The following is a 19,590-nucleotide window of genomic DNA, read 5'->3' as shown; positions in this document are numbered from 1 at the left end:
CCCAGAAGAGTTGAAGCTGTTATAGCTGCAAAGGGTGGGCAACTCAATATTGAACCCTACGGACAAAGACTGGGATAAAGTTCATGTGTGTGTTGAGTGCTAGAATGTTTGTTCTCGCTCTAACGATTGCGGCGATATCTCACATGAGTGGTTTGAACATTGGGTGCGACTTGCGTATGCGTATGCGTTTGCTTCTGCGTGTGAGATCGGAGGGACGGGGCGCTTTATTTTTTTTTTTCTTTTACTTTTAATTTTTTATTTTTACACTGTCCCTTTAAAAAATATTTTTTTTGATCACTTTTATTCCTACTACAAGGAATGTAAACATCCCTTGTAATAGAAATAAGCAGGACAGGTCCTCTTTAATGTGAGATCTGGGGTCAAAAAGACCTCACATCTCACATCTACACTTAAAAGCATTAAAAAAATATTTAAAAAATTCATATTTTTTTAAAATTTGGCCTTTTTGACCGTTGGGCAGAAGTGACGTTTGACGTCGCTCCAGGTCCTCCAAGAGCATAGAATTGACTGGGGGCCATCTTGCCCTCACTCAACTTTCTGCCAATCAGGAGAGGGGATCAGATTTTTTTTCCCCGCTACCGACAGGTCCCGTAAGCAGGAAAAATTACGGGAAGTGGCGGGAAGGGAGTGGGCACCTCTCCCGCCGGCCATAAAAATGATCCTGCCGTGAATCCGCCACTCCGACCACTTTTATACTAAAGCGGACCGCCCGCCGTGTAAGAAAATCCCGGGGTTATGGCAGCAATCTAGTGCCATAGCCCCCGTGCTTAGCTTCAAAATACCAACGTAAATACACGATGGGCGTTCCATTAAAATAAGCCTACTGAGAAAAAAAAAAACAAATTTACTTTCTCCATTCTGTTGTAGGACCTTCTGGTGTTTTTCAGTTTAATTTTGTTTGTATTATTTGGTTATGAAGGTCATCCTCCAGAAAGGAAGTCCAGAGACGATGTCAATGAACGGGATTCCATGACACATTTGAATGAATTGGAGGAGACCACTATAAAACCATATCCATCAGAAGCTGAAAGCTCAAGTGATGGTGAGAAGAATTATTCCTCCAGGCTCGTATTCCTATCTCTGAACGATTTTGTTACATCCAGATATAAATTTCTCTTTGTTGCAGGTAAAAATATAGTGGAAATGGAGGATGAGGGTGCGTTAGCAAGAAAAGTGTCAGGCGAATGTTCGGTGAACATACCTGAGTATCACCAACCAAGCACCACTGAAGAAAGACAAGATTCCAGAGGAGACCCAGACAGGAGCTCACAAAGAGGTAACACTTGACTGAACTGTCTCTGATGCCTAATTAACCACTTAAGCCCCGGAAGATTTTACCCCCTTCCTGACCAGGGCCTATTTTGTGATTCGACACTGCGTGACTTTAACGGACAATTGCGCGGTCCTGCGACGCTGTACCTAAACTAATTTGACGTCCTTTTTTTTCCACAAACAGAGCTTTCTTTTGGTGGTATTTGATCACCTGTGCGATTTTTTGATCATGCGCTATAAACAAAAAAAGAGCGACAATTTTGCAAAAATAACAATATTTTTCAAATTTTTTTATATGAAATTCCCCAAAAAATAATTAAAAAATCAAGAATTTTTAACATTTTAGGCCAATTTGTTTTCTGCTACATATGTTTGGTAAAAAAAATCGCAAAAAAAGCGCATTTTGATTGGTTTGCACAAAAGTTATTGCGTTTACTAACTAAGGGAAAGATTTTTGTTCTTTTTTTTTTTTAACGAGTAATGGCGGCGATCTGCGATTTTTTTTTTGCGGGACTGCAACATTGCGGCGGACAGATCGGACCCTTGACTGACATTTTTGACACTTTTGGGGGTACCAGTGACATTACTACAGTAATCAGTGCTATACATATGCACTGTTACTGTAAAAATGACACTGGCAGGGAAGGGGTTAATTTTTTTGGAGAAGAAGGGGTTAAGTGTGTCCCTAGGGGCGTGCTTCTAACTGTGAAGGGATGTGGCTAGTGGTGTAACAACATAGACATACGATCCTACATAGCAGGACCGTATGATCCCTGTTCTTACACAGGGGAGAATGTCAGATGGCTGTGTTTACATCCGGCAGCGCGCGCTCGCCCCCTAGAGCCTCACAGGCGAGCGACGTAGACCTACTTCGCTTTGCCTGTGAGGGGCCGACTTCCGCAGTAAATATACTGATGGCAGTCGGCAAGTGATTAAAAAAAAAAAGTCAAAAGGTACAACCTGCAAATTTCACCAGTTTTTTATTCATCTGTCCCAAAATCCTTTTTTATGATCTTCAGTCTGCTCAAGATCTGTTGTTTTCTCATCAGAAGGAGTAGTTGTTCCCTTATCTAACCTTGTCTAAACCTGGGTAAAGACTATGGGTTTCTTTTCGTTCAACCCGCTGAAAACATTGACAGCTGTGGTTGGAGCTGGGGGTGGGCAGGAGGGGGCGACTGCCCTGGGAGCACTGTGGTGTCATTTGAGGTGGGGGGGGGGGACACCATGAGGAGATGGTGGGGGATATGTGTCGGGAGGGGGAATTTGGGGAGGGGGCAGCAGGATCTAAGAATTGTTCCAGGAGGGGAAATTTGGGGCAGGGGGAGTGCTAGGAGTAGTGTTTTAGGGGGATTTGTATTGGGGGGTGGGAGGGTTTGTGCTAGGAGGGGGATTTGGGGTGTTTGTGGTAGAGGAGGTAATATGGTAGAGGGGGATGGGATTTGTGCTAGTAGGGATAAATATCATTTTTTGTGCTAGGAGGAGGATGGGGTTTGGGGGGGGGTTTGTGTTTGGAGTATGGATTTTGAGTAGAGGAGGAGGTTGTGTACTTGGAGAGGAAATTTGAGTGATTTGAAGGGTAGAGGATTTTTGCTAGGAGGAGTGATTTGGGGGTGGGGGGGATTCGTTTTAGGGGGATTTCAGCAGGGGAAGCAGATGTGAACTGGGAGGAGGAATTTATGTTTCGAGGGAAATCATGCAGATAAGTGCAATTTTTTTATTCTTTTTGGAGGGTTTGGTGATGCATAAGGCTCATACATGTTGGGGGGGGGGGGGCACAGTTTGGCATGTTCGCCCTGGGCTCTAGATGACCTTGCCCCAGCACTGCTGAGAGCACTGTGATCAGGAGTGTCAGGGACTCAATACCCTGCGCAGGCGCACTGGCGTCGCTAGCCGGCGAACGCCTATGCGCATGCGCTGAGGCTACCTTGGTAGAGTTCGAGGCTACCTTGGTAGAGTTCGGGGCTACCTTGGTAGAGTTTGGGGCTACCTTGGTGGAGTTCGAGGCTACCTTGGTGGAAGTTCGAGGCTACCTCGGTAGAGTTCGAGGCTACCTCAGTGTAGTTCGAGGCTACCAAATTGGCGCAAAAACGGCCTATTTAAACATAGCTGTCACTCTAGGTGATTGCTGTGTTGTCTTCAGCTCTCCTGTATCCTGTGCCTGTTATATCAGCTGTTCCTGTTTACCTGACCCTTGACTTTGGATTCTGATTACCTGCTGCCCGCCCTGACCTTGGCTTGTCCTGACTATCCTCCTGTCTCATCCTGATCTGTTTACATGCTACCGGCTATTGGTCCTGGACCTGTTCCTGGCTCTCCCAGGGAATCCGGGGGGGGCTGCGACCTGGTGTTAGCAAGCAGCCAAATCTATCCCCACCATCTGGGGCCCTGGTGAAAACCGGCTAACACTTAGACTCCGCGCCTCTGGTGAACCTGTGCCATGCCAGTTATCCAGTAAGCCGCTCCTCTTACGTCAGGCTCTGCCACGTTATCCCATGACAAGGAGTCAGTCGGATGCTGGTTTTCCAGCATGCAGCACGTCTGACAAAAGCTGGCCAAACAGCCGGTTTCTGTCAGGCAGACTGATATACACATGGGCAGAATGTCGGCTGGTTTTTTTTTGCACCGGCAAATGTCTCCTGACATTCCGCCCTTGTGTACGGGGCTTAAACCATATCTGCATCTTCATGTTCATTACAAAAGATAAATACATAAATACGTAAATAAATACACTAATAAATGATTAAATAATGGAACAAATAAATAAATACATAGAACAATAAAAAATTTCTTTTACATCTCTAAGGTGTTGAAGTGGAATGCAACACGCCAAAACAATCTCCCCTGAGCTCCAGTAGGGCACAACACTCTGCAGAACGTCGTAACGCACCTGAAGGTAAGACAATGAATCCCCTCCGACAAACCAATGGAAAGACTGAACAACCTGCCACCTAGTCACCTGTATTTTTTCAGAGAGATAAAATAATTAGAACATGAGCATAATGCACAAAGGTAATACATGCTAGGGAAAAATCACAGTTACTTATTTTTCAATAAGATTAATAAAATTGATCCTGTGATAGATTTTTGTATTACTATTACAAGGAACAGTCTGCTTCTATGTCTGTGTTCCAAAAAAACCTAAGGATTATGTCCTGCTGAAAAGATCACTTACATGGACAAAATAGTATGTTAATGACTCCAGTTCCAGTGGGCACCACACTAAGATAAGATGGATCCTTTTATTATCGTATGTATTTATGTAGCGCCAACAATTTACACAGCACTTTACATACTGTACATTCACTTCAGTGCCTGTCCTCAAGGAGCTTACAATCTAAGGTCCCTGCCTCACACCTTGTTTTGCTTGCGTCTATCTAGCAAGGTTACTTTGTGGTATAAACAAGGAAGCTCAGACCTCTGCAGTGTATAATTGTGCTTTTACTATACAAAAGCAATCTGTACATACAAAACTATTACAATATTAGGGACATAATACAAGACTGGCAGATACAGATAAAGATAAAGGAAATCTAGATCAAGAATAATTAACTAAAGATGTTTCTCGCCATGGAGTCCCATTTTGCTATTATGCACATGGCATAGAGATTTAGGATCAAGTACTTGCTGCATGGATGTTCTGTGTTGAGACTAAAACTTAACAGCTTGGGCAGTGGTATTTAGAATATACCATCCCCCCAAGCCAACACCCTTTATCCTGAGAAGAAAGCGCTCACGTATCCATTGTTTGGACAGTGACTTCACCTTAAAGGGGAGGGGCGATAGGCTTTGTTATACTGCATTCTGCAAGCCAAGCCTTTACATCAGAAAGGTATGACCTTATATGGCTTCTTGACCAGAACTTGGAGATTACAATGCATTAGTGAGCCACTGTATTAATAAGGAAATATGTAATATGCAATTACAACACACCTACATACAGTATATACTAGGCCAATGTACCAACTAGAAATGTGTGACATTGGGAGGAAAACCAAACACAGGGAGATCAGGCAAATTCTATGAAGGTAGTGTCCTGGTTTTGGATTCACCTACCAGGAACGCAGGTAGAAACCCAAAAAAAAGCAGAACATGCAAACTCTATGAAGGTAGTGTCCTGGTTGGAGATCATCTACCAGGAATGTGGGGGGAAACCAAAAGCAGAAGGAGATCTCTATGAAGCTAGTGTCCTGGTTAGGGATCACCTACCAGGAAAGTGGGAGGAAGCCCAAAAACATGCAAAACATGAAAACTCCTATGAAGGTAGTGTCCTCGTTGGGTGGATCACCTACCAGAAATGTGGGAGAAAACTCAAACACAAGGAGATGATGTAAACTCTATGAAGGTAGTGTCCTGGTTAGGAATCACCTACCAGAAAAGTGGGAAGAACCCCCAAAACAAGCAGAACAAGCAAACTCTATGAAGGTAGTGTCCTCATTGAGGATCACCTACCAGGAATGTGGGAGGAAACCCAAAAAGAAGCAGAACATGCATATTCTATGAAGGTAGTGTCCTGGTTGGGGATCACCTACCAGGAATGTGGTAGAAAACCCAAACACAAGGAGATCATGTAAACTCTATGAAGGTAGTTTCCTGGTTGGGGATCACCTACCAGAAAAGTTGGAGGAAACACAAACACAAGCAGAACATGCAAACTCTATGAAGATAGTGTCCTTGTTGGGGATCACCTACTAGGAATGTGGGAGGAAACTCAAAAAGAAGCAGAACATGCAAACTCTATGAAGGTAGTGTCCTGGTTGGGGATCACCTACCGGGAATGTAGGAGGAAACCCAGAGGCGTAACTAGAACCTTCAGGGCCCCGGTGCAAGAAACCATGAAGGGCCCCCCGGACCCCTAGCCGGGGCCATTCCCTTCAACCACTGATCCTGGGGCCCTTTACTCTCATTGCGAGGCCCTTTATTATGGACCAGCAGCAGGATCCTTTCACAAGTTCAGCAGTGGACCCCCTTCCTGCCATCTTGGGGCCTCCCCATGGTGGTGGAATGCCAGAGCCCGGTCGCAAGTGTGACCTTTGCGATCCTGGAAGTTCTCCCACTGTTGTCAGTAGTTTTTATTTTTTGGTATTCTTTTTTATCATTTTATTTTATTTTTTTACAATGTCACTGACTATGACTCTGTCCATTCAGAAAACGAAGGAGCTGGTAAATTACAAATTTACCGACCCCTTCCTGGTTCTCTATTGTGACACATCCCCTGCAGCAGCCGGCAGGAGAGGGAAGAGAGCACAGTGGGGGGGGGGCAGGGGAGCACACAGGGGCCCAGAGATATCAGAACACAAGTGAACTGGATAGGAGGAGTGGCGAGGGCAGCATACAGAGGAACCAATCTCCTCCATTTTTCTCCTGCAGCTACAGGAGGAAAAAGGAGGGCAGTGATTTCTCTACAAGCTGCCCCCACCGTCCTCCTATCCAGGAGTACAGGGGAGCCACACAGGCCCCCTGGAGCATGGGGCCCGGTTGCAATTGAAACCCCTGCAACCCCTTTAGTTACACCCCTAAAGAAACCCAAAAAGAAGCAGAACATGCAAACTCTATGAAGGTAGTTTTCTGGTTGGGGATCACCTACCGGGAATGTGGGGGGAAACCCAAATGCAAGGAGTACATGCAAACTCTATGAAGGTAGTATCCTGCTTGGGATTCAAATCAAAGTGTTCGCAAGACATGAGTGCTAACACTAAGCCACCAATATGCAGTCAAGTGACAAAAAAAATTTACATCTGTTCCTTTGTTAACCCTATTTTGTTAGTAAAAAGCAATCTAGAGTAGAAGCAATCGCTATTGCACAGAGGTAATGCATGCAATGTTTTTGATGCTTCCTTGCAATGAATTGCCCCTGTAAAAAATTCTTATACTAACATTCAAACAGATGAGTAACATTCAACTTTCATGTCTGCTGTACTTGTGGAAGGATCTCCTCCACATGAAAAGCGCAACACTTACTTAGATGTATCAAATCAACTACTGGGTAATAGTTCACTGAAAAATGAGACATCAAATGTAAGAGAGAACAGAAACATACATAAGGAGAAGATAAACAGCTTATAGTTATATTGAGCAGTTTTTCCTTTTGGCGAAATGCAAATTCATCACCATAAAGATTCATTTGTTTTATGCTACATTTAATATACTATATATATATATATATATATATATATACACTCACTGACGACTTTATTGGGTACACGTGTTAAATTGCTTGGTAACACAAATTGCTAATGATAATAATTGATTAGTTGTACGCAATAAAGTGGCCGGTGAGTGTATATATACAGTATATTGTCAAAAGTATTGGGACACCTGCCTTTACACGCACATGGACTTTAATGGCATCCCAGTCTTAGTCCGTAGGGTTCAATATTGAGTTGGCCCACCCTTTGCAGCTATAACAGCTTTAACTCTTCTGGGAAGGCTGTCCACAAAGTTTAGAAATGTGTGCCTATGGGAATGTTTGACCATTCTTCCAGAAGCACATCTGTGAGGTCAGGCACTGATATTGGTTGAGAAGGCCTGGCTCGCAGTCTCCGCTCTTAATTCACCCCAAAGGTTGGGTTGAGGTCAGGACTTGTGCAGGCCAGTCAAGTTCCTCCACCCCAAACTCCTCATCCATGTCTTTATGGACCTTGCTTTTTTGCACTGGTGCGCAGTCATGTTGGAACAGGAAGGGGCCATCCCCAAACTCTTCCCACAAAGTTGGGAGCATGAAATTGTCTAAAATGTCTTGGTATGCTGATGCTTTAGGAGTTCCCTTCATTGGAACTACGGGGCCAAGCCCAACCCCTGAAAAACACTCCCACACCATAATCCCCCCTCCACCCAATGATTTGGAACAGTGCATAAAGCAAGGTCCATAAAGAGTCCTGACCTCAACCTGATAGAACACCTTTTGGGATAAATTAGAGGAGAGACTGTGAGCCAGGTCTTCTCGTCCAACATCAGTGTCTGATTTTACAAATACGCCTCGGATATTTCGGATGCTATCTCTGTCCCAAAAACTTGTAATCAAGTCCGATGAACAGAGAAACACATTCATACCATCACCAAGTCACTATTTTCACTGTAAAACTCAACTCTTTATCACTTCTTTGCACAATAGGGCCTCTAGCCCTACACCCAAAAACGTGTATGTTTTTTTTTTTTTTTAAATGTACAAATAAATTGTTTTTATTTTATATAAAAACACTCTCAAAATCTTTGCCTAAAAAATCCCAAATCTCGTCATGCTGATGGATGCTATTGCACAGATTGTGCTTGGAAAGGGGTAAACTTAACTTAATGGAAAAAAAAAAAAAAACAACAACCCATCCTCCTTCCCCCACTTTGTGCTAGGACCCTCTGGTATTTTCACATTTATAACGTTTCTGTTTTTTTTTTTTTTTTTTCTCTTTTACCATATATTTGGTTATGAAGATCAACCTCCAGAAAAGAAGTCCAAAACAGAAGTAGCCAAAATCTCAAGTTATGGTAAGATTAATTATTCTTCCATTTTCTGAGGTTCCGCTTTAAAGCAGAAATAAAGAATCTTTGTCTTTTTTGTGCAAACACTCTAGATCAGGGGTGTCAAACTCAATTTCATGGAGGGCCGCATCAACATTATGGTTGCCCTCAAAGGGCCAGGTTTTTTTTTTTTTTTAAGAGTACATAAATGTATCCAGGGCTTTTATTTTCTCAGAATAGGTGTAGGAACTTAATCACACCCACCCCCGCCCGATCGAACGATGGGTGTGGCCACATTGCACTTACCAGTGGGAGAATCTTAAAAGGACAATAAATACCAGTAGTGCGTTATGTGCGGAGTTCAGGGATGCACTATGTACAGAGTGCAGAGTTCAGGGGTGTGCTATGTACCAAGTGCAGGATTCAGGGGTGTGCTATGTACCAAGTGCAGGATTCAGGGGTGTGCTATGTACAGAGTGCATAGTTCAGGGGTGCAATGTGTACAGAGTGCAGGCATGAGGAGTGCACCACATACAGACTGCAGGGTTTAGGGGTGTGGTATGCACAGTGTGCAGGGTTCCAGGTAAAAAAAAAGCCCTAGGTGCAAAGGTCACATAAAATGACCTGGTGGGCCGGATTCAGCCCGTGGTCCTTGTGTTTGGCACATGTGTTCTAGATGTTCAATTTAAGAACAGTTTATGCATGCATACTTGAAAATCTGTGTTAACCTTTGCTTTTAATTTTATGTTATCCAAATGATGTATAGCAGAGTTTTTTCCATTAGCTTTGTTCAGTATTAGTGGAAGGTGATGAAGGTGGTGCTACCATCCGACTCATTCTTTCAAAGAAAATTCTCTGGGGGAATTGAGTTTTGCCTGGACGGTTTATGGGTCAGTTCTATCCCCATCCTATTCCTCTAATGGCACTTTTCCCCTGCAAGTACCGGCTCGGCTCTACTCAGCCCTGCTTGGCCCTGCTTGGCCCGGTTTGCTTTTCCACTGCTGGTACTGCATGGTACGGTGTTGGAACGGTTCGGTACGGTACGGTATGGTTTGCTTTTCCACTAAAGTAGTACTAAAGTTAAGTGGGTGGGATGTAGGTGGGATAACAATGATTCTCTGACCAATCAGTGGCTAGTAGTGACTGCATGAAAAGGATTGTGGGATATGGTACCGGTATGGTACCTCTTGGAACCACAATCGAGGTGGTACTGTTTTTGAGAGCCGTACCGCTCGGTACCAGCAGTGGAAAAGCACAAAAGCGAGCCGAACCGTTCGGTTCCATGCAGTGTAAAAGCGCCATAAATCTCCTGTTCTTTTGTCGGCCACTTGTTACTTACTTTACTGAATCAAATGAGAAGGGAGAACCCAAGGTAGAACACTTTTTCTGTGCAGTGATGTGCCCTGGCTCTTGTAGGCCTACAATGTTGGAGAGGTATGACAATCCTATGACCTCTGAGGAGGTCACAGATTAACCCAGGTCCCACTGCTAAACCTGTACAGCAGCTGACAAGTAGGGATGATCGAACGGCTCGGGTCGACCATCGGTTCGACCCGAACATTGGCTGTTCGAGGTTCGGCCGAATTCTGAACTTTTTGCGGTAAAAGTTCAGAATTCGGAAACCAGAACCGACCAAATTGCAATGGGACAGGAACTGGGCTTTAAAAGCCGTGATTGGACCAGAAACGTCAGGAAAAGCCAATTGGGGGGGCAGGAGTATGCTAGGAATGTGATTGGAGTGACTAGGGGGTCCAGAGGCCAATCATTAGTGAATACGCCCCCCAGTATATAACATAGCCCCGCCAAATCTCTAGCACTGTAATACAGGGATGTGGAAGAGAGTGGAAGCAGTTCTGTTACTCCTGCTTCAAAAGTGTCATTTAGCAATTATTAGTGTGAGGAAAGGGATATCTAGTGTAGTTAGGGTACTATTTTCCACTATAGTTAGATTCAATAATCTAGTTTCTATAGGGAAAGTGTTAAGTGTCAGGGTGACCGTAGTGTAGTGTAGGGTTAACTGACTCTGACTGCTATACCAGGGTGACCGCCAGAAGAAAAGATCATTTTTCTTAGAATTATTAGTAGAGCAGGGATGTGGCTCCGCTCCTTTCACACCTGAGCATTTTTGTTTCAGGCGTTTATTGGGCTTTTTTTGTGGACGTCTTTGGAGGCAGGCATGACATCTGAACTTCTGTGTAGGGGTATATATATACACACACACACATATATGTATATATACACATACACACATATAGGTTTTAAAAGGAGCGGAACCCCATCCATGCGGTAATTAAATCATTTGCAGGGATGGGGTTCCGCTCCTTTCACACCTATATGTGTGTATGTGTATATATACATATATGTGTGCGTGTGTATATATACCCCTACACAGAAGTTCAGATGTCATGCCTGCCTCCAAAGACGCCCAAAAAATGCCCAATAAACGCCTGCAACAAAAACGCCCAGGTGTGAAAAGAGTGGAGCCACATCCCTGCTCTACTAATAATTCTAAGAAAAATTATCTTTTTTTTCTGGTTCTGGACATGCTACAGAGCTGAATTTTCACAGGTACACTTTTTAGACCCCCCAGACATTAAATCCAAAGAAATCTCTTTTTTTTTTTAAATAATTTTTTCAATAATTGGCTCTCTATCAAAAACGACAATTTTTAAGAACTTTTTTTTGTGTGATTAATAGTCCCTGGGGCATTACCAAGAACCCTAGGCACTTTTTATGGTCATTTATTGGTTTTTAGGGCTTCAAAATGTTGTTTTTTGATTACCGAAGTTCAGGTCCCATTGATTTTCAATGGGGTTCTGGAATCCGAAACCGAACTTTCGGGAAGTTTGGGTGTTCTGGTCGAACCGAACTTTTCAAAAGTTTGATCATCCCTACTGACAAGCCTATTGAGAAAGCCATAAAATAAAGTTTTGCTAGTATACACGTATGCTCTAGATTTGACTAGCCTTATTTATACCAGCTTTGTATTCTTTCTTTTCAAGACCTGGTGAAGATGACGTTTCTGGAGAAGGTCATGGCTTTAGATGTCACTGCAAGAAACATTTGTTCTCCAGACAGAGACATGGATGCATTCTTTGATCTTACCGAAGAGGACTCTGATGATCCTATGGAATCTGATGCCTACAACCCTCTGGATGTCATGTGTGATGTTCTTCATGACTCAGATACCTTCTTAAAACAAGAGATTTTCTCCAAAATGTCCATGTGCCAGTTTGCGCTTCCTCTGCTGCTCCCTCCACGTGACAGACCACCCTATACCTTCATGTTGTGGGCGATGAGAGACATTGTGAAGAAATGGAGACCACAGTCATTAGTGGAGAGCACAGGGTTTAAAGAAGACAACTTAGTCAACATTCCAATGCCAATTTTCTCTTTTATCAGACTGGGGGCATGCAGTTTATCAAAGTCAAAGATTCTAAATCAAGTGTTAAGCCCTCCTCAGTTCATTCAAAATTATTTTGTCCATAGGGACATGCCTGGTGGAAATGCCCAGCGCCAACGCTCAGATGGGCTGGTGGAAATATCCTGCTATTTTCCAGCAGGACGTGGAAACTCAGATATTTTTCCGGAACCTTTAGGCTTCGTTAACCTGAGAGGGGATCTTGAGTGTCACCAGGAACAGTTTTCTCTATTATCAGAGGTATCAGCGGCTGTATTTGTGTTTATTGAGAGTATAAAAGATCAGCAATACGGCCTGTTATCAAACCTGGTAAGCAAAAACCCACAGTTCTTCTTTATTGTAAATTCAGGAGCTGAAAACATTGATGCAGATACTCTTCGAATCCTTAAACGTTTATCAGCAGAATGTAACATTAAAACAGAGAATTTTATTGTTAAAAGCAGAAAGGTCAACGACACACAAGTAGTCAAGACTTTACAGTCAAAGATAAAAGCACTGATAGCAAATACCATGGAAACCCATACTCTAGAGCAAATTGCTCATACAGATTCTGAATTAAAGTGCAATATTGATGAGGATTTTAAGGAATGTAACAAAGCAAGGGAAGCTGCAATAACAATCACCAGTCAGATAAACAATGTCTTGGAATATAAAAAGAAAACAATGAAACTACAAGGTGATCCTTGGAAACAGCTGACTAAGATCGAGAAGGAATTGTGTAGAATGAGAAACTTGGAGGACAAAGATGTGGAAGAATATCAGTCACAGCTCCGGGAAGACCATTTCCAGCTCCGTAAGCAGCAAAGTAACCATGAGATAGCGTCTGGTGTGAAGAAATTTTGGCATGCCCTGAAAACGTTTGATCCAGCAGAGCGAAAAGTATTCCTGAAGTGGCTGAAAATACAACTAGACAAACTTGGAAGACATCAGCTAGCAAAATTAAATGATGAATACCGAGAGCTGTTGACAGACGTGGCATTAAATAACCACGCCTTTATGGAAATTGATCAGAAATTAGCTGACAGTTCACTAGGTGTTGAACATTTTCTACGTGAGTTGGGGCAGTTTTATGAAGTACAACAATCTATAGGGAAACCAAAAATGGTGGATCTTCCACAAATAGCTGCTAATCTGTTGTTGGATGGGTTCCCACTGGAGTTGATAGATGGAGATGCCTCCAACATACCCATGCAGTGGATAACCGATGTCCTGAGTGAGCTAGAAATCATAACACAGAAAAACTGCACAGTTAGAGTAATTACTGTCCTAGGAGTGCAAAGTACAGGGAAGTCCACCCTTCTGAACACCATGTTTGGCTTGCACTTACCTACATCTAGCGGTCGATGCACACGAGGAGCCTTCATGACTCTCCTTGATGCAAAAAAGAACTTTCAGGAGGATCTGGGCTGTGACTACGTTATGGTCATTGACACTGAAGGATTAAAATCCATGGAGCTAGCTTCTCTTGAGGGCAGTTATGAACATGACAATGAATTGGCAACAGTAGCAGTTGGGTTGAGCGACATCACCATAGTTAACATGGCCATGGAAAATACAGAAGAGATGAAAGACATACTTCAGATCGTAATCCATGCCTTTCTTCGTATGAAGGAAGTAGGGAAAAAGTCCAGCTGCCAGTTTGTGCATCAGAATGTGAGCGACGTGTCCGCCCATGAAAAAAATCGCAAAGCCAGAGAAAAGTTCATCGAACAGCTGAATGAAATGACTAAAGTATCTGCAAGAATGGAGAACAAAGGAGGAGTCAACACCTTCTCTGACATCATACACTGTGACATTGAAAGTAACTCCTGGTATATTCCCGGATTGTGGCATGGAATTCCACCTATGGCTTCCATTAACCATGGCTACAGTGAAAATGTTCAGGAGCTAAAAAATTCGATAGCTAGGTATCTAAAGTCTATACCAGGAAAGCCACAAGATATAAGACAGTTCACAGAATGGATGAGAAGTTTGTGGGAAGCAGTGAAACATGAAAAATTTGTCTTCAGTTTCAGAAACCGCTTGGTCACTGAGGCCTACAACCAACTTTGCATCCAGTACTCAGACTGGGAATGGAGATTCCAGAAAAATAGCCATGACTGGATGATTAAGACAGAAACTTTGATCTTTAACCTATCATCCAATCAGTTAGGATCTAAAACTTGGGACAAGATAAAAAGTGAGATGAACTCTTTGTTGGATGAAGAAGAGCTGGTCATGGCTAGATCTCTAGAAAAGTACTTTAGGGATGATTGTGACAATGCCCATCTTTTGGAGATGTTTAAAGGTGATTTCTTCCAAAGCATCAAGTATCTTAGGAAAAACATTGAAATTGGTCTTCTTGGCAAATGTGATCTGACAATTACCATCCAAAAGGAGAAATGCCAGATCCAAGCATTACAAGAGAGATATATCGAAATCATAGAAGAAAGAGTGTCAGACATCATGGACAAAATAAGAAAGAATGAGTACTCAGTAAATGCAGAAGAGTTAAAAAGAGAATTTGAGATGATATGGGGAAAAGCAACTTCTACTTTACCACCGTCCATGTTAAAAAAACGCAACATCGACCTGGAAATCATTCAACAGCTGAAACGGGACATGCAATGTGATGACAGTACTGTTATTCTAAAACTAAATGAACTCAAAAGTCTTATTCAATATAAAGGAAAGGACTTTTCAATTAATAGTAACTATCTCCAAGTGGATTCCAAAGAAGAAAGTGATTGTGCAAATGATATTGCCTTCTCTGTACAGAGAAAATGTGATGAAAAAGTAACAGAAATTGCAAATTCCAAGACGGATTTTAATGAAATGTATTCTCACGAGCTGCTGAAAATGATAAATAATGACCTGCACAGACATAGTGCTGAAAACCCTCGGACAACCAAATTGTTTGAGCTGGACCTTAAGCTTTGTGTTTTAGGAAATGCGGCCGTGACGTTTCAGAGAATGCATGAAGAGTTTGTTCGGCGTAATGACCCACAAAGCTACCTAGAGGAGATGAAACCTCAATATTTCTCCACATTCATCAATATGTTTGAAAAAAGGAATGAATGTCAAAGAAGAGCTAAACAATTCTGTACGGTGTCTTTAAAACCAGCCATCTTGGACCACATCAACAGATGCCTTGGCAAAGAGATCGTGGATGACATTCTTCAGAAAAACGGCCCTCAGGAATTTAAGAGTCGGAAAATCTTACAACGAGAGGTGCTCAAAACGTTGCTTAATGATGGCTCTCTTGAAGATTATGCAGAATACATCAACAGCTATGAAGATTTCATGAAAAGATGGATCTCACAATATCTTACTGAGCATTATAAACGCCAAAATACTATTCATGTATTGCAAACAAATATTTTGCAGAGTCTTCTGGTAAAAATAAAACAAGCTCTTCGTGATAAAAAAACTCTTCAAGCCAAGACTATATATGACTTCTTAGCTAAGTTTTGTAACGTTTTGAAGAAAGAACTTGTCATTTCACAGAACAGTACGAAAGTTGTCATGTTTGAAAATAATTTGAGTGCCATTAAGCAATTTGCACATGACACTGAATTGTACCTATCTGACTTAATAAAACAGGTCGAGCGAGACATAAACTCTCGAAACATAGAAACTACATTTTTGCAGTTGACACTGAAACCTCAGGATGAATTGTTCAGGAAGGTGATGGGGTGCGGCAAGCAGTGTCCTTTCTGTAAAGCCCCCTGTGAAGCTGGAGGAGGGGATCATAAAGAACATTTTGCATCTGTCCATAGACCTAGAGGGCTAGCCCAACATGTCAATGAAAAAACCAACGCTCTCGACCATTCCATATGCTCTTCCAATGTCATTTCTAATAAGACTTTTAGGAATGCAGAAGGTAAACCCCACCCTTACAAAGATTACCAAAAATATTACCCAGACTGGGCTATCTACCCCGACACAACTGCTGAAGGCTCGGACTACTGGAAATTTGTTCTTAAGAAGTTCAATAATTATTTTGCCAAACTGTACAATGCCAACCCAGCCAATCTTCCAGAAGACTGGCACAAACTGACATGGGAACAAGCTCTCAGGAGCCTGAATAAAACCCAGTGAGCCAAGAGGAGATCTATATATAATGTAATACAGATTAATCACTAATTGTCTAGCCTTAGGATTTACAGGTGAGGATAACCTTACAAAGAAGGTTTGTAGGAATAGACATTTCTGGTACATGTTCCACAGCTCCCATCTTCATCTTTGCCCTGCAACACGTAGGGTGAATTATTATTAGTAGTATTTCAGGTTCTTATATAGCGCTGTCAATTTACGCAGCACTTTACATATACATTAAACATTCACATCAGTCCCTGCCCTCAAGGAGCTTACAATCGCATGCCTCGTACACACGCAACGATTATCGGCCGACCGATCGTCCGACTTTTGTCCAAGTTGTGATTTGTTGGTTGGAATGTGCCTAGACTGCACACGAATTTTCTCGGCCAACAAAAATCTACTTCAGAAGTGATGTCATGTGATGGTTTACTTTCCGTGTGCTTTTTCTTCTCTGAGCATGCCCAGTCTTGCTCATCAGATTTTTGTCTGCTGAAAACTGTACTGACTGACGGAAAATCGGCCGTTGTGTTGACGACCAACAAAAATTTTATAGCCTGCACACCAGATTTTTTTTGGCCGAAAAGTCGGAGTCGGTTGTCGGAAGCATCATACTAACAAGACGAAAATCGGCCGTTGGCCGAAAATTCCCGGCCAATAATCGATGCGTGTGTACGAGGCTTAAGGTCCCTAACTCACATACATACACAGTAGGGCCAATTTTTTTTATACAGGATCCAATTAACCTACCAGCATGTCTTTGGAGTGAATGTTTAGATGTTTTGAAAAGCTGCTAGGTCCAGACTTCTAGGAAACAAAGGTATGATTAAAATGATAACCCTGGAACCTGCACTTGTAAAATCTAGCGTGCTAAGTTACTATTTTTTAGCACAATTATCTCTGTTAATCTATATAAAGTAAAAAAATAAAAACAGATATGAAGGTGGAATATACTAATAGTACAGACAAATAAATGTTCACTGCAGGGCCAAGACAAGGTTTGCTAGAACTCGAGGGGAATGCCAAAGTTTTATATTGTTCAGTTCCATCTTATCTATTTCCCTATGAGCCCATCTATGTGCCACCATTCCATATATGTGCAATTATAAATTATTCACACCCTTTTCATTTTATTTTTTTATTTTTTATTTTCCAAAAAGCTTTATTGAACAGAGTACACATTAGAAAAGGGTACAACATATTTTTTTTTTTAATTTTGATATGATTTTTTTTGTAATTTTTTATTATTTTTTTATTTTTATTTTTTTTAATATTTTTTTTATTATTAAATATAATAATTTTGATTATTTTTTTAATTTTGATATGTTGCAGCCTGATACTACAGTTGTTTAACCACTTAAGCCCCGGAGGATTTGGCTGCTCAAAGACCAGAGCCTATTTTGCGATTCGGGACTGAGTGACTGTACTGCACAATTGCGCGGTCGTGCGACGCTGTACCCAAATTAAATTGACCTTTTTTTCCCACAAACAGAGCTTTCTTTTGGTGGTATTTGATCACCTGTGCGATTTTTACTTTTTGCGCTATAATCAAAAGAAGAGCGGAAATTTTGAAAAAATAACAATATTTTTCACATTTTTTAATATGAAATTCCCCAAAAAAAATGTAAAAATCAAACTTTTTTAACATTTTAGGCCAATTTGTTTTCTGCTACATATTTTTGGTAAAAAAAATCGCAATAAGCGTATTTTGATTGGTTTGCGCAAAAGTTATTGCATTTACTAACTAAGGGAAAGATTTTTGTCATTTTTATTGTTTTTTTTTAATGAGTAATGGCAGTGATCTGCGATTTTTTTGCGGGACTGCGACATTGCGGCGGACAGATCGGACCCCTAACTGACATTTTTGACACTTTTGGGGGTACCAGTGACATTACTACAGTAATCAGTGCTATACATATGCACTGCTACTGTAAAAACGACACTGGCAGGGAAGGGGTTAACTTTATTAGAAATGCAAAGGTTAAATGTGTCCCTAGGGGCGTGCTTCTAACTGTAAAGGGGTGTGGCTTTTCATGTAACCACAGAGACATACAATCCTACATAGCAGGATCGTATGATCTCTGCAGTTACAAAGGGAGAATGACAGGCGGCTTTGTTTACATCAGCCGCCTGCCTTTCTCCCTCTCCAGTGGGAGATCGCGAGTGACCGGCGGACATCTGTGCAGATCACAGATCACCCCAATTCCTGCACTATCACACCTCAGATCACCCCAATTCCTGCACTATCACACCTCAGATCAGTCCTAATTCCTGCACTATCACACCTCAGATCAACTGGCAGGCTGGCACTGGCAGCAAATATTTTATTCAAATCAGGATTTCTTCTGCAAATAGGCTGACCTGGCACTGGCAGGCATAGTACTAGACTATAACTATGCCAGGCTGCCAGTGCCAGGCCAGCCTATTTGCAAAATAAATCCTGATTTGAATTAAATTGTTGCTGCCAGTGCCAGCCTATTTGCAGAAGAAATCCTGATTTCTTTGAATAAAATTGTTGCTGCCAGTGCCAGCCCAGCCTATCTGCAAAAGAAATCCCTAAGTAGAAGTCACTCTTCTCTCCAGTCCTCCACTTACCTTGGGTGTGCTGTGCTGTGCGGTGAGGCTGCAGAGTGTTCCCGCTGGACATAGTACAGGAGATGGTCAGAGACTGCAAACATGATACAAGAGATGGTCAGAGACTACGGACCTTATACAAGAGATGGTCAGAGACTGAGGACATGATACAGGAGATGGTCAGAGACTGAGGACATGATACAGGAGATGGTCAGAGAATGAGTACATGATACAGGAGATGGTCAGAGACTGAGGACATGATACAGGAGATGGTCAGAGACTGAGGACATGATACAGGAGATGGTCAGAGACTGAGGATGTGATGCAGGAGATGGTCAGAGACTGAGGACATGATACAGGAGATGGTCAGAGAATGAGGACATGATACAGGAGATGGTCAGAGACTGAGGACGTGATACAGGAGATGGTCAGAGACTGAGGACGTGATACAGGAGATGGTCAGAGACTGAGGACGTGATACAGGAGATGGTCAGAGACTGAGGATGTGATACAGGAGATGGTCAGAGACTGAGGACGTGATGCAGGAGATGGTCAGAGACTGAGGACGTGATACAGGAGATGGTCAGAGACTGAAGACGTGATACAGGAGATGATCAGAGACTGGGGACGTGATACAGGAGATGGTCAGAGACTGAGGACGTGATACAGGAGATGGTCAGAGACTGAGGACGTGATACAGGAGATGGTCAGAGACTGAGGACGTGATACAGGAGATGGTCAGAGACTGAGGACATGATACAGGAGATGGTCAG

The 19,590-nt window shown here is 42.3% G+C and overlaps 1 protein-coding gene across 1 annotated transcript in view; it reads left to right on the top strand.

Moving 5' to 3' along the window:
- Window positions 1-16,317, top strand: part of LOC309558486 (uncharacterized protein) — a 105,331-nt gene extending 89,014 nt beyond the window's left edge. The window contains exon 16 of the mRNA XM_082261557.1: window positions 11,748-16,317. Within this exon, the coding sequence (XP_082117683.1) occupies window positions 11,748-16,246 (4,499 nt within the window). The 3' untranslated portion in view covers window positions 16,247-16,317. The remainder of the gene's footprint in view (window positions 1-11,747) is intronic.
- The last annotated feature ends 3,273 nt before the right edge of the window (window positions 16,318-19,590 follow it).

Source organism: Pelophylax lessonae (genome assembly GCF_965119305.1).
Source record: "Pelophylax lessonae genome assembly, chromosome: 6".
Taxonomy (NCBI): Eukaryota; Metazoa; Chordata; class Amphibia; order Anura; family Ranidae; genus Pelophylax; species Pelophylax lessonae.
This window is presented reverse-complemented; position numbering and strand designations above follow the sequence as displayed.